The following is a 26,357-nucleotide window of genomic DNA, read 5'->3' on the forward strand; positions in this document are numbered from 1 at the left end:
TACTTGGATACTGGAATCGCACATTGGACCCTCCAACAGTATACCCACCTTGATTCTTGAATTGATTCTTCTCTGTTAAATGATTTGGTTACTAAGTTTGAATGGGAACATCACTTAGCAGCTGGTGACGCCTATTTGTCCACCTTTGATGATAATTGATAATTGACTTTTTGGTATAACCATGTGTGGACCAATGGTTACGCCTTATGAATTTCACTCATTAGAGAAAGATGAAATTGGAAGGTATTAAAAAAAACGCTTGCTAGTACACGACATGCTAGGAAACAAGGACATCAGCGAACCGAAGCCACACGCCCCAAAAGACTTCCGACCATATGAAGATATGAATATATTAGCATAGATGATTGTGCTACTCGACAAAGGTGCCTACTGCACGCTTATAGAACGATCATAAGCTAATTACCTAGGACTTGACCGACCTAAAGTGCATCTTTGCCTAAAGTGGTCCAGCGTCGTGACCCAGAGAGAGTCAAAATTGGAAGTCGCATCGATGAACAGACTCCCAAACTCTTTCGGCATGAGCATTCCTATAAAAACTACCTACTACTCCTATAAAACTACATATCCAACGATAGTCGCTGGGAGACTGCGTAGTTATGGATGTACGACAAAGCAAACATTCGCGATTAGTACTCCACGGCTCAAGTCCCTTCAGGCAAAAATGATAAAAGATCCAATGCTAAAAACGTTTTTGAATTATTTCATGCACCACTACGAGGAGGAGAGACACATTCGTAATCAATTTGCCAAAAATCTTTCGTTGATGATTATTTTAAAATTAAAAATTGGCTATGAAACTCCAGGCGCGTTATACACTCTCTGAATGACATTTATGAAACACCACCTAAGTATCTTGTATCAAAGGACGAAATGCAGTAGAAAGTTTTAGGAATGTGGCGTCTCGCTAGTAGGTTGTCACCACCGGTAGTACCATTATCTGCATGTAAAACGAAATACGACAAAACTATTGGATACGAGGCCTACGAGCCCTTATAAAGGAAATTATCAAAAACTGCCCCGTGAAGGGCGCAACTTATGCCACGGACGATGGGAGATTTACCAAAGGATCGTCTGTGCCACATACCCCCATTTACGATTACTGGAGTAGGCTATTTTTAACAATTTAAAGTTGCTGGAGAAAGGCGTTGCGAAAAAAGATGGGATGTTTTATTTACCTGCTGGCTCTTCTACTCCTTACTGCTCGCAGAGGTGTACCTCTTAAGTTTGTAACGAACAGATTTCTTTGGTTTCTGCTCGCTACGGTATTTGTGCGGCTAGCTCAGTAGATTGTGTGTGTTCGTCCCACCAAATTTATATAAACGTGACCGTCCAGTAGTTTAGTGAAAAAGCACAGAATTCTCGGGTTCGGAGTGGGTTTATTGCGGGTATAACTGCAGTCGGCTTTCTAACTTGCTCGTCTCGCTGTCTCCGACGGTGTGGGTTGTCTTGTCGCTCCTCGAAGATCCTTGACCGCTGATTGCTCCTGACGTGGCTGGCTCGGTGACTGCTTGGCCACGATTCAGACTCGCTATGGGGTCAGCCGTGCGGGCTTAAGGAAGCGTCACCGTTCTCAGACTAGGGTGAACAGACTGACGAGCTCTCCAGGATCACTCCTCTCGATACCCGACCTCCTGTTCCTTGCTCTGTTCCGGATGGTCCCACGGGCATCCGCTCAGATCGTGCGGACAGTCAAGGCAGAACGCCAGGAAGCTGCCTCGCTTTTCACTTCGCTTCTGTGCCTCGTGTAAACGAACGTTCCACCCTAGCCTCACCCTTCCGCGTACTGTCCGTGCCGTTCCTGCGGGCTCGATCCTCCTTGCGTGGCCGTTGCGGTGGCGTCCTGCTTGCTGGTGGCGATATCCTGCGAACTACTCCTGACAGGTGGCTGTAGGTCTTGACTTCTGTGCTGGGTTCGAGGGTATACGCCGATCCGGGATTTCTCTCCCTTCTGGCTCGTGACTCTCAGGGTCCTGTTGCGCCGCTCCGGGACTTCTCTCCTTTCTGGCTCGCTACTCTAGGGGTTCTGTTGCGCCGTTCCGGGACTTCTCTCCCTTCCGGCCCGCTACTCTAGGGGTTCTGTTACGCCGCTCCGAGACTTCTCTCCCTTCTGGCTTGCTACTCTCGATTTCAAATCTCAGTCTAGTAGACCCTCCAGGCGTACCGCCAGGACTTCGTCGGCAGGACAGAAACAGAACTTAGCCGTGTGGCGCCTCCTTAGACCTCAGCCACCTGTGTCTCAGTTCGGAGATTCCTAGTAATCCCAATCCCGAACGTCTCGACGTGACGATCTTGCTCCTCGTAGGCTCCCACGGCGCTGCTTCCGACGACTCCTTGCTCTCGACTGACTGCTCGCTCTTGACTGAATGCTCTCCGCTGGATCACTGATCTCAATGCTCTCGACCGAATGACTGATGCTGAATGACTGATCTTGACTGACTCTTCTCAATGACTGATCTCGACTGAAAGCTCTCGACTGAATGCTCTCCACTCGATGACTGATCTCAATGCTCTCGACCGAATGACTGATCTCGACTGATACTGAATGACTGATGCCGAATGACTCCTCTCGCTGCCAGCGCCCTGCGGGTTTATATAGGGCCTCTGGGACCCGTTATTTCCCTTTTGCACACGGCCCGCCAAAACTCTCCACACCGGGTCCAAAGTCCATGGTTTCTGTTTGACCCTCTTGTCCTTGACGCACTGCCTCCCGCCGCCGTCCAGCCTGATGCCGCCGTCCCGCTGATCCCGGAGACGCATGCGACATGTTTGTGTGCCGCACCGCTGCTGAGATGTGGCACCTTCTTTCCAAAGTCCAAAGTCCGGCGGCGTCCCGCTACTCCTTTTTGCACACTCTCGCTCCGCCCGCCAAGTCTCCGCTCTCTCCGTCTCCATTGTTGGTCTCCAAACTCTCTTGGTCTCCGAACCTTCTTGCTCTCCAAACTCTCTCGCTCTCCAAACTCTTGTCTCCAACCTCTCTTCCTCTCCAAACTCTCTCGCTCTCCAAACTCTTGTCCCCAAACTCTCTTCCTCTCCAAACTCTCCCGTTCTCCGTCCTCGATCTCCAAACTCTCTCGTTTTCCGTCCTCGATCTCCAAACTCTCTCGTTCTACGTCCTCGCTCTTCGACGTCAACTGGTCACTCCACAAAATGGTTTCGGCCGAACCCAACTACAATTTCCGTGTATGACGTGGTTCTTATTGTTGATGAAAGAAGCAAGCGAAACTCCTGACTAAAAGAAATCGTTGTGGGCGTCCATCGGTCGGTGTTGTGCGTACACCGGGTGGACACGTTACTAGCAGTGAAACTGGCCAAATTGAACATCATAGGGGTTCGTAATACTCAGCGTAGTCACGCAGAAGAATTACTAGGAATTTTTCATGGCTAATAAGAATGCTTGGGCGCGCGCTAACTGTCCAAATTAAATAGTCAAACTACTGGAATTTAAAAATGTAATGTTGTTCAACACTGTTCGTCAATGTCATCCCTAGTTTATAATATTGAAAACCTTGATAATGTCAGAAAAAGAAAATCCAAAATTATGAGTTAAAAAGCGGCAAACCCAAAGTGTAAGAATTTTTTTTATGTATTCTAATCTATGTAACTCATAAAGATTGCAGCTATCTTTATTTTAAACTGCTCGAAGTGGAAAATATTTTTTGAACATGAATGCCCCAACACTATCATGACTCACCTCTGTTTTTGAGAAAATTGTGTCTGGGCTCGCGTGTGTTGCCAGTGAAGTTATATAAGTTATATCTTATAGCTCCCTTAGGAACTATCGGCGAAAAAATTAAAAAAATTATATCTTTGGTGTTTTTTAACATATTCCTTTCTAAGCTTGGGTATAACATTTTTAAACTAATTCTGAATTTCGAATTAAATTTTATCAAAATCGGAAGACTATATCATATAACTCCCATAGGAACAATCGGAAAATTATTGGTACAATAGTGTTTTTTAACATATAACCTGCTACGCTTGGCAATACCGTTTTTTATTTGGTTTTGAATTTCGAATAAAATTTTGTCAAAATCGGATGACTATATCACATAGTTGCCATAGGAACGATCGGAAAATTAGTCAACATATAGCCTTCTAAGCTTGGAGATAACATTTTTAAATTATTTCTGATTTAAATTTCGAATTAAATTTTATAAAAATCGGACGACTATATCATATTGCTGTCATAGGAACGATTGGATAATTGATGGGAAATAATATAAAAAAAATAATAGCTTTAGGGCTTTTTAACATATTATCTTATAATATTGGGAATATACATTTTTATATTTTTAAGAATATCGAATTCAATTAAATAAAATGATTGATTATTTTGTACAACTGCAAGGGTATATAAGCTTCGGCTTACCGAAGTTAAGTTCTTTTTTTTGTTTTTCAAAGCTGTTTACTACCGTTCTAGCTAAAATCCAAATGAGCTTCTAACTACAGCTTCGCGTTCTATAGCCTTCTAGTATGCACATAGCTTCCAATTGTTACGCTATTCTTGATATAAATATAAAGATCAATTTTAATATTTAATATTTAAATAAGTAAAAACAAAAAAAAACGTAGTGGTGTTTGAAATAGCGATAATATGATCGTCAAAGACGACGAGACAACACACCAATCGACGTGTGGTCTTGGAAAATAAGTGAAATCCAACAAAAGTTTTTTGGATGAAGTTTTTCGAAGAAAATCTCCAGCTGTTTCTTCGTCAAAAGTGGTCATGTGGTGACTTTTTCTCTTGAGCAACAAAGGACTATCAATTATGAGTGGTATACCTAAGAAATAAGAAAAACGAGGCAGAGAACATTATACACATCGGTTAAAGTCCTCGTCTTTTCGAACGGCCATCAATTCAGATGGCACCCTATGACTTTTTTTTGTTCCCGAGTTTCAAGAGAAAAATACGTAGTCAACGACTTTCGTTACCAGAAGCTTCTGTTCAGAAACTATGTTTTAAGGGGACTCAATCAAAGTGAAAAATGATTTGACAATTGGTTTAAGCGCATACAAAATCTACGAAGCTGTCCCTATTGAAATTTTTAAAAGGTGTAAGAATCAAAAGAATTTTAAAAATCGAAAAATGATTTGTATAAAAATTTCCATCGGAGTCCAGCTTTATATAATAAATTAAATTAAATCTGTTTTATCGGATTTATGTTTTTCATTTAAGGATTTACTTTAGTATGCGCCAAAATTAAAGGGTGGCATTATATTTGGAATGGTTTTCACATTCACGCTTTATTCGTTTTACACTAAAACAAGAAAAGAAGTTAAAGAAGTTCGGCAAGTTTGTTTTATACTCTTGCCGTTATAAGAAATAATCAACTTTAGTAAAACATTGTGAAATTTGTAAGGATTGTTGCTGACTTCAGTGATATTAAAAAAAATTATGTCAAAAAGCACCAAAGCTATAATTTGTTTCATATTATTTTTTTCGTTCTTATGACAGCTATATGATATAGTCGTCCGATTTAAAAAAAAAAAAATTAATTTGAAATTCAAAACCAATTAAAAAATGTTATTTCCAAGCTTGGAAGGTAATATGTTAAAAAACACCAAAGATATAATTTTTTCATATTATTTTCCCACCAATTTTTCCTATGGCAGCTGTATTATACAGTCGCCCGATTTTGATAAAATTTAATTCGAAATTCAGAACTAATGAAAAATTGTTATTTCCATGCGAATGAGGTTATTTGTTAAAAAACACCAAAGATATAGTATAATCACATTATTTTCCCATGGCTAGATCGACTCTTCTAGTGACGCTGATCAAGAATACATACACTATATGGGGTCGGAAACGTCTCCTTCACTGCGTTGCAAACTTTCGACTGAAATCATTATACCCTCTGCAAAGGTATAATAATGAATGATTTGGTGTACACAAATCGCATTTTTTTCGTTTTTAAAACTACAAATAATGCATTGTTTTATGAAAAGTTAACGATTTTTTCTACCTAAAATCGTTCTTAGTTGACCAAGAAAAATTTATTACCATTATTTGACACCATCATAGTAGTTTGTTATATAATTATTGTTTTCTGATCCTATCTCAAATTGTACCCCTTTATATATTCATAAGCAACAAACCTTTTCGTTTGTTAAAGGTGTACTATCTAAGTAGGGAGAAACGTTAAGAAACTTTACTTTCCGAAAATCAGAGAACGTAAAAACGGGAACGAAAAGTTTTTTGATAACGCAGTGAAATTAAAACCAGAGCCAGCCTATATAAATGGTAAACCGATACATACCTTATTATTGTAGGATCTGCAACTATTAGTCGAGCAAAGTCCATAACTTCTTTGTCATAAGTTGCAGAAAAAAACAACATTTGGCACTCTGGCCTCAACATTCTGAAACAGATAGATATATAAAAATATATATTAAATAACTTTTAAGTAACTAAATTTATAATCTGCACTTTTATATATAATTTTAATAATTTTATTTTTAATAAATTTTAATTTCTTTGGGTCTTACTATCGGCATGTTAACAATCGATTGACAATTTTTAAAAACAACAAATATACCTATTTTTATTCAGAAAAAGTCAACACACTGTTTAACGAAGCAGAAGCTCATTTGGCATATCTTATTAACGGGATGCACTAAAAACCGATCAAAGATTGAAAATTGGTGCATTTAATAATGCACAATAGCGTAGGAGAAAAGATATACCATATTCTTCAAAAGCTATTTAAAATGTAGAAAAAAGCGTTTCCCCATAAAGTATATATATTCTTGATCGGGATCCCTAGACTCTTTGTCAGTCTATCCGTCCGTATGGACGCTAATATTACGGAAACTGTTAATGCTACAAATTTAAGCAAGTAGATTCTAGAGACTTTTTCGTAGCGTTAGTTTATTTCAGTAAGGGGCCACGACCACATTTTTTAAGATCGAAGTTTAAATAAATTGCTCCTTATTCCGCTTATTAATTGATTCAAGTTTTTAATTGGCTTTACATCCAGTAGATAAAATTCCTAAATAAAATACTTTCTAGCGCAGACGCAGTTAAAGTTGTTTGTAAAAAATAAGGAATAAATTTAAAAATATGTATATATTTATACCCGTTAGTCTTAGAGTAAAAGAGTATACTAGATTCGTCGGAAAGAATGTAACAGGTAGAAGGAAGCCTTTCCGTTTCCCCATAAAGTATATATATTATTGATCAGGATCACTTGCCGAGTCAATCTAGCCATGACCCTCTGTCCGTCCGCCTGTCTGTTCGTATGAACGCTATTTCGGGAACTATAGCCACATAGCATTTACTGAAATAACCGGTAGATGGCGCCGCAAAATATCGCTTTGCTGGCTATATATCTCCATTTCCCATTTGCTCCCTTAAGCTGAGTAACGGGTATCTGATAGTCGAGGCACTCGACTATAGCGTTCTTCCTTGTTTCATATAAAAAACATAGCAATCCAATATAAAAATGGGGCGATGTTAAATTAAACTAACGCTCTTATAGAATTTTAATAATATTAAATTTTTAAGCTTGAATAGTTTCCGATATCTTAGCGTTCATACGGACGGACATGGCTAGATCGACTTGGCTAGTGGCCCTTATCTGAAATCATAACTCTCTAGCTTTGATAGTTTCTAGAACTATAAGTTTTTTATCATTAATCCTACCCAAAATAATATAGAATTAACAGGATTATTTGATATTTTCTACGAACTCTGCTAATATGCAAGAATTTGTCAACGCCGCTGCCAACAACGCCAGTACCGAAGTCGCCCAACCTATAGCTTAGATAAGGGTATCGATAAGTAGAGTAGAATCAGTTCAGATTTGGATCTCGAATAAATAAGACATCCTAATTTTAAATTTTAAGTTTTAGTTATTTTCAAATTAACTGGAGCCCGTACAGGGACCAGCTCAAGTAAATCAGAATAAGTTTGATCATTGTTAATAAAGTATTCCGTGAAACTTCGTTGACTTTTCCTTAATGTTAAACGCAGAGACATCTGGTTAAGTTCGATTCGTGCAAAAAGTTGGCAAAAGCAACTCCGCTGGGCCAACACAGGTTAGACTCAGATGAACTCCTTCATAATAAAATTATAGCTGAAAACGACAACTGGTCGGCAAAATAATTGCTGATCCATCGGTGGACTACAAGTACTGTCAAGGGCATCGAAGGATCGAATCAAAGTAAAAATTTGTTGCAAAAATTACAACTTCGAGAGCCAAAAAATAATATTTCCGAAGCGTAAAGTTTAATTTTAAAATTTAAATCTAAAAAGTTAGTCTATCAAACTAAAATTATGAACTAATTTTACAATTTAATATACAATAAAATAAAAAATAAATATTATCGATATTATTATACGATTAAAATTTCATTTTTTTTCAATGCTTTGCTATTTTTAAATTGTATTTTCTCTCTATGGATAACAATAGGTGTATCAAAACTATATTTAATCTTACTAACAGTCAAATGACTGGTATTGGATAAATGAGGCCGAAAGTTATTGCTGGCTTGGCGGGTCGTTGCGTTGTAGGCGGGTTCGGCTGGAAACCCAAGTCAAGTCTCCCAGGAGGCGAGAGTTTTTCATTGAAGGAGGCTCTTTGTTTTTCTATATCATCTTTTACGGTAAAAATGTTTGGACCCTGTGGAAGTTTTGGTTTGGAAGTTGGTGGCCCAGTGATAGTTCGCCAGATTTTCGATTCAGCGCGCTATTTAATATCTATGTTCCTGCTGCTTACGTTCCATAATAATTGGGAGCCATATGTCCAGATGGGCTTGAGAGTGGAGTTGTACAGAAAAACCTTGTAGTCGAGACGCAGTGGCGAACGAGCGTTAAGAATCCAGTGGAAGCTGATGGTGTTTAATTGTAGGTCTTCTCTAGGTTAGTCGTCTGTCAAGGTGGACGCCGAGATACGTTACTTCGTTGTCTTGGGGAATCTGTGTACAATTCAGTGATAGCGGAGGGCGTGTTTGCCTGTTGAAAGTAAACGTTGCGTTTACATTTTTTTCATTTATTTTAATTAACCAGTCAGCTGTGTTGTGGCTCGGCCTGGCACCTCGAGCGACTTAAAATTGCAGTGTCGTCAGCGAATGTAAATGTTGTTAGCTGCTCGTTCGTAGAAATATCCGCTGTGTATAGGAGGAATTGGAGCGGAGGATTTTGTGTATAAGGCCATCTAGCCAAACTCGATTGATGGCTTGATTACATCGAGGAATCTTGCGTTGCAGTATTCCCGGTGCTAAAAGACTGTGCGTATTTTTGATGTTACTCTGTTGACTTGTTTGTTGGTTTTTACCTTGGTTTTTACGAAAATCAAATTGATCAGCCGGCATAATATGGTGTTCTCTTAGATATGGTATTATGCGGGTTAGATGTCATTTTCGAAAAAATTTTGATAATAGATTTTTTCCATGTGTCGGACAGTAGCCGAGTCTTATGATCCCATTGAATAGCTTGTAAACAACCTCAATGACAAATTTTAAAAGATCAATTAACATTTTTTGGGTTATTTGGCCACAGTCAGGGGTCTTTTTCGGTTTCAGTTCCCCAATGACTTTCGCGATCTCCTTTGGCTAAAACAATGTTGGTATGAAAAAAATTTCAGATTGGATTTGTGGTAGGACAAATGAACCAATTGCAGGGTTCGGCTGAAGGCTGATTCGAAGACGTAAACAAAAGTTTTGGCTATATCTTCGTCGCTGCGAACCCAGCTGCCTGATGAATTTCTTATCGGAGTGACTGTTTCGATTAGAGAGATTTGTACTGGTTAGCGAAAGTTTTTTAATGTAACGCAGTTGTGCATTTTCTGCTTCTTGCTTTAGAGCTTGGTTTACTATGCTCCTCCTTTCTAGGGCTAGCCGTTGAATTTGGATATTAGTTTTGAAGTGGTTGGTTTGCGCGTCCCTGCCTTTTGGTGTCCATCGTGAGGTTTCCGTAACCCGGCTGTTCGGCTGCAAGTAGCTGTAACTCCATGTTCTGGTTTTGAACCAGTGTTTGCACAGTCGCTTTCATGAATGACATGAATTCCATCATACTTTGTTGCATGGTGACCATCATAGATTCCAGAGTGCTTTGTGACTGCTGAGCGTTTCCTGGTTTATATTATTATATTAATTAATAATTAATTAATTATTAATTAATTAATTATTAATTAATTAATTTTAATAATTAATTAATTAATTAATTAATTATTAATTAATTAATTAATATAATAATATAAACCAGGAAACGCTCAGCAGTCACAAAGCACTCTGGAATCTATGATGGTCACCATGCAACAAAGTATGATGGAATCAATTAATAATTAATTAATTAATAATTAATTAATTAAAATTAATTAATTAATAATTAATTAATTAATAATTAATTAATTATTAATTAATATAATAATATAAACCAGGAAACGCTCAGCAATCACAAAGCACTCTGGAATCTATGATGGTCACCATGCAACAAAGTATGATGGAATTCATGTCATTCATGAAAGCGACTGTGCAAACACTGGTTCAAAACCAGAACATGGAGTTACAGCTACTTGCAGCCGAACAGCCGGGTTACGGAAACCTCACGATGGACACCAAAAGGCAGGGACGCGCAAACCAACCACTTCAAAACTAATATCCAAATTCAACGGCTAGCCCTAGAAAGGAGGAGCATAGTAAACCAAGCTCTAAAGCAAGAAGCAGAAAATGCACAACTGCGTTACATTAAAAAACTTTCGCTAACCAGTACAAATCTCTCTAATCGAAACAGTCACTCCGATAAGAAATTCATCAGGCAGCTGGGTTCGCAGCGACGAAGATATAGCCAAAACTTTTGTTTACGTCTTCGAATCAGCCTTCAGCCGAACCCTGCAATTGGTTCATTTGTCCTACCACAAATCCAATCTGAAATTTTTTTCATACCAACATTGTTTTAGCCAAAGGAGATCGCGAAAGTCATTGGGGAACTGAAACCGAAAAAGACCCCTGACTGTGGCCAAATAACCCAAAAAATGTTAATTGATCTTTTAAAATTTGTCATTGAGGTTGTTTACAAGCTATTCAATGGGATCATAAGACTCGGCTACTGTCCGACACATGGAAAAAATCTATTATCAAAATTTTTTCGAAAATGACATCTAACCCGCATAATACCATATCTAAGAGAACACCATATTATGCCGGCTGATCAATTTGATTTTCGTAAAAACCAAGGTAAAAACCAACAAACAAGTCAACAGAGTAACATCAAAAATACGCACAGTCTTTTAGCACCGGGAATACTGCAACGCAAGATTCCTCGATGTAATCAAGCCATCAATCGAGTTTGGCTAGATGGCCTTATACACAAAATCCTCCGCTCCAATTCCTCCTATACACAGCGGATATTTCTACGAACGAGCAGCTAACAACATTTACATTCGCTGACGACACTGCAATTTTAAGTCGCTCGAGGTGCCAGGCCGAGCCACAACACAGCTGACTGGTTAATTAAAATAAATGAAAAAAATGTAAACGCAACGTTTACTTTCAACAGGCAAACACGCCCTCCGCTATCACTGAATTGTACACAGATTCCCCAAGACAACGAAGTAACGTATCTCGGCGTCCACCTTGACAGACGACTAACCTAGAGAAGACCTACAATTAAACACCATCAGCTTCCACTGGATTCTTAACGCTCGTTCGCCACTGCGTCTCGACTACAAGGTTTTTCTGTACAACTCCACTCTCAAGCCCATCTGGACATATGGCTCCCAATTATTATGGAACGTAAGCAGCAGGAACATAGATATTAAATAGCGCGCTGAATCGAAAATCTGGCGAACTATCACTGGGCCACCAACTTCCAAACCAAAACTTCCACAGGGTCCAAACATTTTTACCGTAAAAGATGATATAGAAAAACAAAGAGCCTCCTTCAATGAAAAACTCTCGCCTCCTGGGAGACTTGACTTGGGTTTCCAGCCGAACCCGCCTACAACGCAACGACCCGCCAAGCCAGCAATAACTTTCGGCCTCATTTATCCAATACCAGTCATTTGACTGTTAGTAAGATTAAATATAGTTTTGATACACCTATTGTTATCCATAGAGAGAAAATACAATTTAAAAATAGCAAAGCATTGAAAAAAAATGAAATTTTAATCGTATAATAATATCGATAATATTTATTTTTTATTTTATTGTATATTAAATTGTAAAATTAGTTCATAATTTTAGTTTGATAGACTAACTTTTTAGATTTAAATTTTAAAATTAAACTTTACGCTTCGGAAATATTATTTTTTGGCTCTCGAAGTTGTATCGATCCTTCGATGCCCTTGACAGTACTTGTAGTCCACCGATGGATCAGCAATTATTTTGCCGACCAGTTGTCGTTTTCAGCTATAATTTTATTATGAAGGAGTTCATCTGAGTCTAACCTGTGTTGGCCCAGCGGAGTTGCTTTTGCCAACTTTTTGCACGAATCGAACTTAACCAGATGTCTCTGCGTTTAACATTAAGGAAAAGTCAACGAAGTTTCACGGAATACTTTATTAACAATGATCAAACTTATTCTGATTTACTTGAGCTGGTCCCTGTACGGGCTCCAGTTAATTTGAAAATAACTAAAACTTAAAATTTAAAATTAGGATGTCTTATTTATTCGAGATCCAAATCTGAACTGATTCTACTCTACTTATCGATACCCTTATCTAAGCTATAGGTTGGGCGACTTCGGTACTGGCGTTGTTGGCAGCGGCGTTGACAAATTCTTGCATATTAGCAGAGTTCGTAGAAAATATCAAATAATCCTGTTAATTCTATATTATTTTGGGTAGGATTAATGATAAAAAACTTATAGTTCTAGAAACTATCAAAGCTAGAGAGTTATGATTTCAGATAAGGGCCACTAGCCAAGTCGATCTAGCCATGTCCGTCCGTATGAACGCTAAGATATCGGAAACTATTCAAGCTTAAAAATTTAATATTATTAAAATTCTATAAGAGCGTTAGTTTAATTTAACATCGCCCCATTTTTATATTGGATTGCTATGTTTTTTATATGAAACAAGGAAGAACGCTATAGTCGAGTGCCTCGACTATCAGATACCCGTTACTCAGCTTAAGGGAGCAAATGGGAAATGGAGATATATAGCCAGCAAAGCGATATTTTGCGGCGCCATCTACCGGTTATTTCAGTAAATGCTATGTGGCTATAGTTCCCGAAATAGCGTTCATACGAACAGACAGGCGGACGGACAGAGGGTCATGGCTAGATTGACTCGGCAAGTGATCCTGATCAATAATATATATACTTTATGGGGAAACGGAAAGGCTTCCTTCTACCTGTTACATTCTTTCCGACGAATCTAGTATACTCTTTTACTCTAAGACTAACGGGTATAAATATATACATATTTTTAAATTTATTCCTTATTTTTTACAAACAACTTTAATAATTAATTAATTAAAATTAATTAATTAATAATTAATTAATTAATAATTAATTAATTAAAATTAATTAATTAATAATTAATTAATTAATAATATTATTGTATTAATTAATAATTAATTAATTAATAATTAATTAATTAATAATTAATTAATTAATAATTAATTAATTAATAATTAATTAATTAATAATTAATTAATTAATAATTAATTAATTAATAATTAATTAATTAATAATTAATTAATAATTTAATGAGTATTGCAGGTTATAAAAGCGGTGTATTTAATTTTTCTTTAAGACTCTGCTGTTTGGATCCAGCTCGACCGTGAAGGGAGGTTTGCGGACATTTTTCTTGTTGAGGATGTTACTGACGTTCTTTACAGAAAACCCTTTTTCCTTGAGAGCATCATTAACTTCCGTGGCGGTTACATCGGGCTCGATTCCTTTTAGTACCATCTGCAGGGCCATGCTGCTTTTTAGTTGGCACGTGTAGTAGCTTTTCCTGGCTTCCGCCTTGGCTTTCAAAATTTTCTGCGTAATGTAGGCTTACAGTTTGATCTCCCGGGTAATTTATTTTCTATTTGGACACGGTTTATTTTTGACTTTCTAGTTCTGCAGGCTAAGCGTAACCATCTTATGGATGTACCAATCTAATCCGGTCTGTATACCCGACCCACTTGCTGCATTTTATTTTGGTTTTAATACGTTGGAATGGTTTATGTTGCAGTTGTATTTAGCGCTGTAGTAGCATTTGATTCCAAAGTAGTACCCTTCGCTGGGTTTATTGTTGGTTTTATTGCCGTAGCTGTATTGGTTGGTAAAAGATTTACTAGTAGTAGTAAATAGAATATTAGTGCGGATGCAGAGGTTTTACCGTTGCATGTTGTTGGTCCGCCAGGGGTCAAAACTAATGTTGGGTGGTTTTTGCATTGTTATCTCCACGCCGTTGGAGTAGGGGTAGCCGTATGTAAGCATGTTGGGCAAGATCGTGCTCTTTGGCTATCGACTGTCAGTAGGGTCGTTTAACGAGTTGAGACATACGATAAGTAACCTTCTTTTCGGCTCGCGGAGCTTAGTCGCTCTTTATTTTGTTCGTAGCTCATTGAGCTTATATTACCGTGGCACATACAAGGGTGGTCAAAAGTATCTTCACAAAATAAAAGTGAAATATACTCGAAACTTAAACTTTCTTCGTTTAACTTTTGGCATCAATGGAAAGATAATTTAAATGCCGTTTGACTGTAACCTGATCTCTATGCACCCGCTGAATTTCTAGTAGACTTTTTTCGGTGCTATTTTCTGCAACTCTCTCTCTCTCTCTCTCTCTCTCTCTCTCTCTCTCTCTCTCTCTCTCTCTCTTGCTTGATTTACTTTGTATTTGTTCGTACTGAAAGTGGTTAGTGTCGCACAATAGATAGAATATTTTTTTTCTCTTGTGCTCTCTTACGTTTTGATAAATTTTCGCGATCTCGCGAGTGCCTTTGTGGTTTTTGAATTCGATTTGTGGTGATTGAATTTACTTTGAGGTATTTTTGATATTTTATTTTATTTGTTTGTCTTATATTGGCCCTTTATTTTTTGCTGGCTCTCCGTTTCGAAGATGCACGTCAAATGCGCAGGATTCACCGGCAGAGTTAAAGATTTTATTGATCTTATCTCTGGTCTTATGTGGTCATGTGGTTCCTGCAAGGAAATGGTGGTTGAGATGAGCGGCTTTATGAAGCAACTCAATGAGGGGTTTAATACCGTCTGTGCCCAGTTTAATAATAAAAAATTATTAACAGAGTCGCCTAAACGCAAAAAGGCCAGCTAAACCGCCGTTAATACCACCAATCCAAATCCGAACTTGGTAACAGCAGTTCCTGTCGACACAGGATTAAGCGAACCAACTGTGCGTATGGATACAGCTAGCTCGAGTGTAGTCCATGTTTCCGGAGTAAAAGCTTCTGTACTGGCTAAGTCAAAGAAATCGGTGCCGACCGTTCCTTTAAGTACTTAGGCACCGTTCCTAGATCTCAGCCTAGTGAGGTTCAGACTGCTGCTGGGGAGCGTAAGAGACTTTCAGTTGTTCCACAAAGGAAGCAATTATTTGTTTCTAGATTCACCCCAGATACCACATCTGAGGATGTTCTGGAATTTATACGTGAAAAATTCCGACCCGAAGATATTGCCGTTGAACAATTTCGATTTTCATATGCTCGTAGGATATCTTCTTTTAAAATATTTGCCCCGCCTGACTTTTTTAATGTTTTACTTTCTGAAAGCTTTTGGCTTAATGATGGTTTAGTAATTAAAGAATTTGTCCCAAACAAACCGAGAACAAATAACAGGCCCTCCACTGTGTCAAAAAACTAAAAAGTTTAATGTTGGCAGATCAAAATGTTAGGGGATTAAATATGAAGCTAACTCAAGCTTTATGCTGACTCCTCTGCATTTACAGAAGATATTTTAGCTTTTACGGAAACTTGGCTGAAACCAGGGATATCCGACTCTGAAGTACTGGCTCATAACTTTAATACTTATAGGACCGATCGCCACTCACGTAGGGGGGGCGGTGTCCTGATTGCCGTTACCTCTAGCCTAACATCTGAAAGAATTCTCATTCATATACCCAATGAAATTGAATTTCTAAGTGTAAAAATTTCTTTGCAATCGTTATCTGTTTTTGTTACATGTTCTTATATTCCACCTGGCTCTGACCTAATAACTAATGAGCACCATCTGTCTGCAATAAAATCTGTTTTATACCTTCTTTCTAACAGAGACCTTTTGATTGTTTTAGGCGACTTTAACCTACCTTGGTCTTGGTCTTATCCTACTGACTCATTTGTCGCTATGCCGTTATCCATCCATGATTTTGTAGATGGTCTTTTAGAATTATTGTTACAGCAAGTAAGCTTTATAAAAAATTCCTTAAAAAAACAATTAGATCTTGTGTTTGTTTCAGACCCGTCTGAAATCACAGTATGTAGAATTGACGCTCTTGTTTTACCTGAAGACCCATATCATCCAACTATGGAACTGACAATTTGCCTCCCCTACTCTGATACCCTCTCTCCTTTAGTTTCTCCAACTAAAATGAGATGTTTTCGTCAATGTAACTATAATAAACTTAACGATATGATTCCTCAATATAATTGGATAGACATTGGTAAACCAAGGAGGTCTGTTTAGGTTTGAAAGAAACCCATCAGGTACGCATTCATTAAAAAACCTATTTAAGACTGTATAGAATAGTTCAGTGGCACTTTCAATGTCTGTACAATTGTACATTAAGAAACCTACTTAAGACTGTATAGAATAGGTTTTTAATGAATGCGTACCTGATGGGTTTCTTTCAAACATAAACAGACCCTAAAGACCCTAAATCTAACACTTATAAAAAGTATAAAAAATCGGGTAGACCAGCAGATTTTTCGAAATATGTTGTGGCTGGCACAGATTTTAATGTTCTCAACAGTCATTGCTACTCTATGTATCTAAGTCGATGTAAATTTGAATTTTCAAACGATCCGAAACAGTTTTACAACTTTGTTAATGCCAAGCGTAAGGCATCGGCATTGCCTTCATCGGTACGTCTAAACTCAATGAAGGCCTCGACGGATTCTGAAATTGCTGATTTATTTGCTGAGTTTTTCCAAATTACTTATTGTTCGACAGCTTGGTCAAATTCTAACTACTCTATTCCCTTAAATAGGGAAAATTGTATTTTCTACCCTGTAATCACCGAAAGCTCTCTCGTAAGAGATTTAGCAACAACAACGCCAACATGTTCTCCCGGCCCAGATGGACTTCCTGGATGTGTGTCATCTATTGTAATAAATGGATTTAAGAAAAAAATGCAGACTGACATTGTATTTACAGATTTTAATAAGACCTTTGACTTCGTTAACCACTCACTTCTTTTATTTAAATTATATCTGCTTGGGTTTCCTGGTTATCTATTATCTTGGACTTCATGTTACTTATTGGTAGGGTTATATTCAAGAATGTTGTTTCAAAATTGATCTACGTGACATCTGGAGTGCCTCAGGGTAGTCAATTGTGCCTTCTGTTTACTTTGCTTATTAACGATCTTCCCTTAATTATAACACATTATCGTATACTAATGTATGCTGATGATGTTAAGCTAAGCGGGATTGAACTTACAGTCAGATATTGATTATTTTCATGCAATATTTTGACTTTTTATAGGGGTACTCCTACGTTTATCAGTTACTTTCTTAAAAATACGCCACTTGACCGTATATATTCAGTTAACGATTTAGGTGTTCTTCCTTACCCTAAACTTAAATTTGACTGCCACATTATGTCCACTGTTAACAAAGCCATGAGTGTTCTTGGGTTTATAAAGCGTTGGTCAAAAGAACTTGATGACCCTTATACGACCAAATTATTATTTACCTCCCTTGTCCGTCCTATTTTGGAATATTGTTCGTCGGTTTGGAGTCCACAATATCAAGTGCACATCGACCGTATTGAGTCGGTACAAAAAAAATTTCTCTTTTTTGCCCTGCGTACTTTGAACTGGGATCAAAACGTAAGGCTTCCTTCCTACGAGAGTAGATTACAATTGCTTAATTTACCTACACTTGTAAATCGTAGAACAATGCTTGGTACTATTTTTATACAAAATCTTATAAGAGGTGACATTGATTCTGCAGAACTTTTAAACCGCCTAACATTCAACGTTCCCGTTAGACTAACACGAAATTATTATCCTCTAAATTTGCCACGATGTACATCAAATTTTAGTCTGCACGAGCCCTTTCGCGTTCTATGTAATAACTATAATAAACTTTATCATTTAATTTGCATTTCAACATCTATCCCGGTATTAAAAACTAATATTCTAACGCATTTGCTTAATTCTTAGTTATGCCTTTTATTTTCATTTGTGTCCCGTCTCTATTTGTTTTATGTATGTATCTTCCTCGCGAACTCGCATTTTTTGCCCAAATTGATAAAAGGGCCCCGCGCGTACCAAGCACGTGCTTGATGTCGTTGGGCCACTTGTTTGTACTGTTCGAAGTGCATCAACGTCCATATATATATATTTAGTACTCATTAAAAATTTTGAATTTGTGTGAAAATCTACTCTTTGGGTTAGGAAAAGTAGTGCATCATTCAAACGGCATTGAAATGACCTTTCTATTGATGCCAAAAGTTAAACGTAGCAAGTTCAATTTATGAGTATACTTAACTTTTGCTTTGTCAAAATACTTATGCCGACTAGTGTACAACGATTTCTGGCAAATTTCGAAAGAAGAGTGAAGAAAATCACCCATCAACAGTGCGCACGTCTTGTGGAGTCAATGCCAAACCAATGCTCTGCTATTCTTAAGCAGAAAGGTCATGCCACTCAATATTATAGAAAAATTATTAAAAGTATAAGGAATATTGGGCAAGTTTTAACTTTTTCAAACATTTTTTTGTCAGGTGGCTTAAGTATGTGAGTAGGACATATTGCAGATGGTCTCCGATTTTTTTAGTTTTTCCTTGAATATATATATTTATAACTTCGTTATTCTTATATTAGAACACTGATAAATAGAACTTATGTGACACACAAAATTGGAGCTGTGAAATGAAAACGTTTTTTAATATTCGTTAAAAATTTTTGGTTGAAGTCTTGTGGCTTAAGTCTACGAGCACTGCATATAGATACTTCCACACGCACCACACATCCACAAAACAGTCAAAACCATCAAAAAATTCCATGTTTTTGTGTTTTTTTTTCAACGAACGGTAAAAGAAATTTTAAAAAATATGGCAATGGTAGCAATTGTTCGAAATTGTCTCGAAAACAAGTTGAACTGCGGTGCCTCTTATAACTCAGCGTTGGATCATCAGAAATCAAAAAATCCAATTTCATTCGTTAGATTATAGTTATCCTCGAATAACGCTGTCGAGATTTTTCTTTTTTTGAAATTACAATTTTTGAGTTTTTTTTTAAAGTTTGAAGTAAAAATACAATTTTTTGGGGGAAAAATCGGCATATTTTTAATTGTAAAATTAAAATTATGAACAAAAAAACTCAACAGCGTTATCTTGCAGTTGTTTTGAAATTATGATGGGTACCGACTTTGAAAACGTGAGTTGTGGAAAAGTTTAAAGTTTTTAACACAAAAAAATCCAGTATAACACGAAAATCCGGCAGGTGTAAAATACTCAAAACTTCTGCAATTTTGATTAAATTGGATTTAAATTTTGACACAATATTCTTTAAGTTATGCACTCAATTTAAAAAATAAAAAAATTGTTGTTGGAAATATTCACTGTGGACGCCCCTGTCCTTCAATATGCTTGGCGTGCCGAAACAAAATTAAGAAGATGTATTTATTTAGTAGATTGTATACACTTTTGTCACAAAAGTTGATATCACCGCTTTTGTTTGCTATAGTTGCGATTGTCACTAGATTTTTACCTCGTTAAGGTGTTTTTGTTTGATTTAATAAATTCGACATTCAAAAGCTAAATCAATATAGTTGTAAAATAAAACACATATCACCTTATTGGTTAATCACAGCAAACTTGGCATAGTGTAACACTTGGAAAAAATTTGTCTTATCACACGCAGCAATTTGCTTTATCCCCACAAAAAAAGAAAAGGAAACGACACAGTGGACTGCCTCAACATTGCTCGGCATTGTTCGGCTAGGTTATAAGAGCGTTCGTATATCGTTTTTTCTTGATTATTACTTAATGAGTAAGAATTATGTTATCGGTTATGTTTTGCTTTAGAAAGAGTATTGTGCTGCCAACAGTGAAGAGTATTATTAGTTCAAGGTGCTACTATAAGTTTAAGATTTTGTGCGTTAATCTTGATTTAAAGTACGTTTATTTTTTTCATAGGTTTTACAAAATTACATTGAAAATTCTGGTTTTGTTACCAAAAGGTGGCATGATTAAATGTTTTGTGTCAATAAACACACCGCAAAGAACGTTAAAAAGGTAAATATACAAATCAGACAAAATTTTTGTACACACATGCCCTCGTGTTTTTTCAGGAGCGTTGACTCAGAAATGGTTTTGGTTCAAGCGATAGTTACCCTACAGTTCCGCAATAGGCTCGCCCTGACATATCAGACGACAATAAGCTTTCTGTTTTTTTTGTGCCTAAAACTCTGGCCGCTGTCGACGTTAGCAGAGAAACCGGCGTAGCGTAGAAAAGTGGCGAAAAAACGGTCGTGCAGATCTTTGTAAATCCCTCTCTTTCTGTGACTTATAATCTGCCTGCCCGCGGCTCTCAGGGAGACAACCTTTGAATGGTCCTTTTGTTTTGAGCCTCTCCGTTATGTTCAGAAAGAAACCAAACGAAAAAGAGCTGATGCAATTTGTTGAGTAATTTTTATTTTTAATAAATTTTATTAATAAGTGATATTTATTGAAACAAAAATTAAGTCAGGTAGGTGCTACCATAAGTACAAGATGTTGTGCGTTGATCCACGTTTTAAGTAGGTCCCTTTTTTATATTTTTTATAGGTTTTACAACATAACCTAGAAAATTCTGGTTGCGTTACCCGAAGATGGCGTGATAAAATGTTTAAAAAGGTTAATATAAAAGTAAACAAGTAAAAAACATTTTTTTAAAAGCACGCCTTTATTTTGGCAGGCGCGTTGGACAGGGATTTCGAGGACCCGGACAAATGTTTACGAAAGACGATGACAAACATTAAAAACAAATTGACAAAACAAACAACTAGATTTACTGTAATTCAACAGAATAATTAAGTAATGCAATTTAAATAAAATGAATCACAATATAAATAAATATATATGTATTTTATATGTATTATTATAATAGGGAAAATTCATTCGAGAAATTAGGAATTTCCGAAGTGATTTCACTTGGAACGATTCACTTACAATGGATTTCACAATTAAAAACTTGTTGAAAAAATTCAGAATTTCCAAAGTGATTACAGCTGGGACGTTTCCCTTGCAGGGGACAAGGCCATACAGCAAGTGCATATAGGAAATACAAAGTGACTTCGAAAAAATGTCCTTACAGTCTTTTGCGAGTTGTGGGCATGGCACCCTCTGTATTTATTAGTAGTCATTACTAGTCATTTTACCGATTTTGTGAGTTTAAACGAAAACTTCTTTATGGTTTATTGTCTATTTGCTTATTTAAAATTCACCAATTCAACTTTCTTGCAATTTTCCCGGAGCTCGCACGAGACACGTACGCTCTCTTTAGCTATTGGTTCTCTGTCATATTTTAAACAAAATTAAAATTAAAACAATGTACTATATAAAAAAATTTCCAATCTAATTTCACCTATATAAACTTTATTTATATATATTCATAATTATTTTAAATTATTATATAAATAAATTATATTCTTATTATTTTATTTTGAAATGAAAATGGTTTTTATTTGTAAGACATACGCATGAATAATTTCCCTTCTTAGATACTTTCGTACGCGGACTTCGTGGCGACTAAGCTGGCTTACTGGTATCAAGGAACCAACTGACCTTTCTTCGGCATTCCACCTATGTTTAAAGTTGGAGAACCAAGCATTCTGCGCCAACCACGCTACCAACAGGGAGCAACAATCGTCTTTTAAGAATGTACTTTCACGGCAACCAGACGTACCAACTTGGCCACAATGATCATTCTCAATAGGGAACTCCCAGTTTCAGACTTCCTTCGCACAGCCCAACCTAAATAGATAACCCAATAAACCAAATCGACAACCATTTAATAGCAACTAGAATGTAAAGGCCCGGCATTCCTAGACCTTTGGTCGCAAAGGCCCAACCGCGACCTGAACCAATGGACATAGACAGGACTCTACAAAATAATCAGATTAATTATATGAATAAACGGACGCTTTGACGCTACAAGAGGCCATCAATGCCAATTAACGAGACTGCTAAAAAATCTAGAAACTTTAACATCCAGCCAGCTACAAGTACTTTTACGGAAGTAAAAGAACAATCACCATCATTCACAGATTACGATCAAATTTAAAATCATACGAAACCCCAACTGAATACCATGAAACTGTTTCCGATTATTTCAGAACGGAAAACCCATATGACTACACTTACCTTAATTTTTTAGAATAACAAACTCCTCATTATCATATTTTGAAAGTAGATTGAGGAGTCGAGAAACACGTAAATTCGTATTTACAAATTCATTTAAATATTAATTACCTACCTAAATTAATAAAAAAAACCCAGTAAAACCTATTTGACGACACCGATACAATAATTAAATTCTTTTTGTTACCAACATTAAATACATTCGATGCCGTATTGGGAAACGACAGTTTAAAAGAGTAAGGATCATATTCAATACTTACTTACTTACTTCAATAGTTATAGCTATAAAAGAAGAAAGAATAGAAACAGTCAACCTTTTTATTCCTCGGACTGACCAACTTAAAAAGACGCAAGAAATAGAACTAAACAAACTTTTCGGAGTGTATTTATCTCCGACGCTGAAACCCTTTCCAAAAACTTAGGGAAAATATTTGAGACCTTTGTAGTATGCACAGTGTACTTAAATAACTACAAAAGTCTCTGCCGCTAAACTCGTCCGGCCAACCGAAATATGAATGCGCCTCACAGCCCAACTTATGGGAAGTGCTAGTGTCAGCATATTCCCATGTCCTGTGTGCAGACACATACAAGGAATGCATATACAACTTCTCTCGCGCTCTCGCGGCTATCAGCCAAATACATTTGTGAGCATATACTTTGATATAGACATAACGGCCGCTGCCAATGTTTGCCGGCAGCGTAGCCGCGAATATCTTAGTTGTAAGTGATTCCGAAATTGACCAGCAAAGAATAAAGAACTTGTCGCTGGCCGATGGCTAACTTAAAAACACACATTCCTGTTTCATTCAATAACCACATAGAACAACTATACATAACATCGAGAAGATGGAGACCGTGACAGTGAAAAAAATAACAACAAGAAAAGTTAACTTCGGCAACCCGAAGTTTGTATACCCTTGCAGTTATAAAAAATAATCAATAATTTTATTAAATTGAATTCGAAATTCTTAAAAATATACAAATTTATATTCCCAATATTATAAGATAATATATATAAAAGCCCCAAAGCTATAATTTTTTTCATATTATTTCCCATCAATTATCCGATCGTTCCTATGACTGCTAGTTGATATAGTCGTCCGATTTTAATAAAATTTAATTCGAAATTCAAAACTCAATAAAAAATGTTATCTCCAAGAGTAGGAGGTTATATGTTAAAAAATACCGAAAATATAATTTTTCCATATTATTTTAGCACTAATATTCCGATTGTTCCTATGGGAGCTATATGATATGTTAATATATTAAAAAACACCGAAGATATAATTTTTTTAAATTTTTTCCAGATAGTTCCTATGGGAGCTATAAGATATAGTTGTCCGATCCGGATGGTTCCGACTTATATACTACTTGCAATAGAAAGAAGACTCTTGGGAAAGTTTCAGCCCGATAGCTTTTTAACTGAGAGACTAGTTTGCGTAGAAACGGACGGACAGACGAACATGGCTAGATCGACTCGTCTAGTGACGCTGATCAAGAATATATATACTTTATGGGATCCTTCACTGCCTTGCAAACTTCTGACTTATATCATTATACCCTCTGCAAGGGTATAAAAAGTAGACGCGATAATATAGAACAACTAAAAAAAAGCAAAAAAATTGACCTTGAAAAACAAAACATAAAAAATTATTTAAAGAAAGCAAATTTTTGTTAAACGAAGTACAAGTAATTACTGAAGCACAAAACAAGTTTTAAAGGAGATAAGGTCCATAGTGAAATTTTTTTCTACCTTTATCTGAATAAAAAAAATAAAATACCATAGCCCATAACTTTAAAGATGTATTCCGTTCGGGGTTATCAGTCCGTACGTTAGGGATCGGCCCATAACCTTAAAATATCAATGTTTAATGGCCAATTTTTTATTACAGGATGCTGTTCCAAAAATTATATTGTTACCATTGGTATCCGCCACCCCCGACATAACAAACTATAGCGACGTACATACCGTAACAATCCACAAAGGAATAGGGAAACTGCAGATATCATCAATAAAACGTATATATTTAATTAATCTAAGCCACCTCGAAAATAAATTACTTTGAATAAGGTGAAAAAAAATGTCTATCATTACCATACACCATAACACAGTAACATAATACAATCACTCAAAGCGTTAGTACACTTACAATAGAACCAAGACAACGCCAAATAAGATTCATAAATATGATCGGCTTAGCCTGAAAAAACATCGCAGGTAGCCTAGATCATAGCAATGAGCAAATGATAATTATAAACCAACTTCAGGACAGAATTAATAATTTAACTACAATTTCAAAAATGTTAGCGAATACCATCCAAAATGAAAATCGTTTTAGTAATGAAATTGCATCAAATATACAAACTAAAGTTAAACTTGTAAAAGAAGAATTAGGAAACATTAAATTCGGAAGTTAATATCACATTTTTTAGAAGAAATAAAAAGAATTTGTTAATGTGTCTGTCTTACAAAATAAAAAAACTATTATTTAGATGGTCAAAATTCCCGAACTTGAACCATGCAACTACGAAAACCTTATAATCAAACCTGTTATTAAGAATCAAGCAGTAATACGTTTAAATATTGATGAAATTTTTGTATCAAACATAAAATATTAGCCTTACCCAAAAATTATACATCATCTATAAAAATTATACATCATCACCTCATAAAAATCTGTAAAAAAGAAAAAACAATTGACCTGAGAGAATCGAAATGTATTTCTAAGTTAGATCAGAGAAATGAATCGCTGTATGACTATAGTAACATAGTGTGGCATTACATTTTATATATAGCCACGGCTAGCTCGGATGTAGTCTAATCTGGACGTCCAATTTTCAATGACTTTTTCCAACATTTGCGGCCGTATATCGGCAATAACACGGCGAATGTTGCCTTTCAAATGGTCAAGCGTTTGTGGATTATCCGCATAGACCAATGATTTTACATAGCCCCACAGAAAGTAGTCTAGCGGTGTTAAATCACAAGATCTTGGAGACCAATTTACAGGTCCAAAACGTGAAATTAGGCGGTCACCAAACGTGTTTTTCAATAAATCGATTGTGGCACGAGTTGTGTGACATGTTGCGCCGTCTTGTTGGAACCAGAGCTCCTGGACATCATGGCTGTTCAATTCAGGAATAAAAAAGTAAGTAATCATGGCTCTATACCGATCACCATTGACTGTAACGTTCTGGCCATCATCGTTTTTGAAGAAGTACGGACCAATGATTCCACAGGCCCATAAAGCTCACCAAACAGTCAGTTTTTCTGGATGTAACGGTGTTTCGACATACACTTGGGGATTATCTTCACTCCAAATGCGGCAGATTTGTTTATAGACGTAGCCATTCAACTAGAAGTGCGCTTCATCGCTAAACAAAATTCGCTTTTAAAAATCGGGAACAACGACAATCTCATTTTGGGCCCATTCGACGAATCTACGCCTTGCGTGATGATTGTTTGGCTTCAATTCTTGCACGAGTTTGGTTTTGTAAGTACGCAAGCCAAGATCCTTCCGCAAAATCTTCCATAAAGTGGATGGGCACAGATCCAATTCCTGTGCTCGATGGCGGATGGACTCATTCGGGTCTTCCTCAATGCTATGCTCTACAGTAGCAATAGCTTCTTCTGTAAACGTGATGCGAAAACGTTCCATGGTTAATCGAATTAACTGCTCTGCAATACGTACTCCGCACTGAACCATTACTTTCGAAATAAAATTGCACTATTTGCAAGCGTTGTTTAGGCGTAAGTCTATTCATGATGAATTGCCAATCCAAACTGAGAATAAATCACTTGACAGCTGATAAATCAGTCGCCATCTTGAACAGTGATGCCAACTTAAACCCCGATATAAAGTAAAGAAAATAA

At 36.7% G+C, this 26,357-nt stretch overlaps 2 protein-coding genes across 5 annotated transcripts in view; one reads left to right on the forward strand and one right to left on the reverse strand.

Moving 5' to 3' along the window:
- Positions 1–26,357, reverse strand: part of LOC108026757 (DEAD-box helicase Dbp80) — a 115,622-nt gene that overhangs the window by 32,223 nt on the left and 57,042 nt on the right. For all 3 annotated transcript variants that reach the window (XM_050890219.1, XM_050890220.1, XM_044092759.2), the window contains exon 7: positions 6,282–6,383. In XM_050890219.1, coding sequence (XP_050746176.1) covers positions 6,282–6,383 — 102 coding nt within the window. The remainder of the gene's footprint in view (positions 1–6,281; positions 6,384–26,357) is intronic.
- LOC108036871 (uncharacterized) lies at positions 19,974–22,090 on the forward strand. Of its 2 annotated transcripts, XR_007765504.1 has the most exons (4): positions 19,974–20,095; positions 20,168–20,212; positions 20,279–20,377; positions 20,434–20,760. XR_007765504.1 is itself a non-coding variant. In XM_050890231.1 (3 exons), the coding sequence occupies exons 1-3, from the start codon at positions 20,142–20,144 to the stop codon at positions 22,043–22,045; spliced, it is 372 nt and encodes a 123-aa protein (XP_050746188.1). In that variant the 5' UTR covers positions 20,004–20,141; the 3' UTR covers positions 22,046–22,090. The 2 variants fall into 2 exon arrangements, 1 of the variants encoding a protein (XP_050746188.1); XM_050890231.1 differs by lacking the exon at positions 20,434–20,760 and adding an exon at positions 21,844–22,090 and having other exon boundaries at positions 20,004–20,212.

Source organism: Drosophila biarmipes, unplaced genomic scaffold (genome assembly GCF_025231255.1).
Source record: "Drosophila biarmipes strain raj3 unplaced genomic scaffold, RU_DBia_V1.1 ptg000017l, whole genome shotgun sequence".
Taxonomy (NCBI): Eukaryota; Metazoa; Arthropoda; class Insecta; order Diptera; family Drosophilidae; genus Drosophila; species Drosophila biarmipes.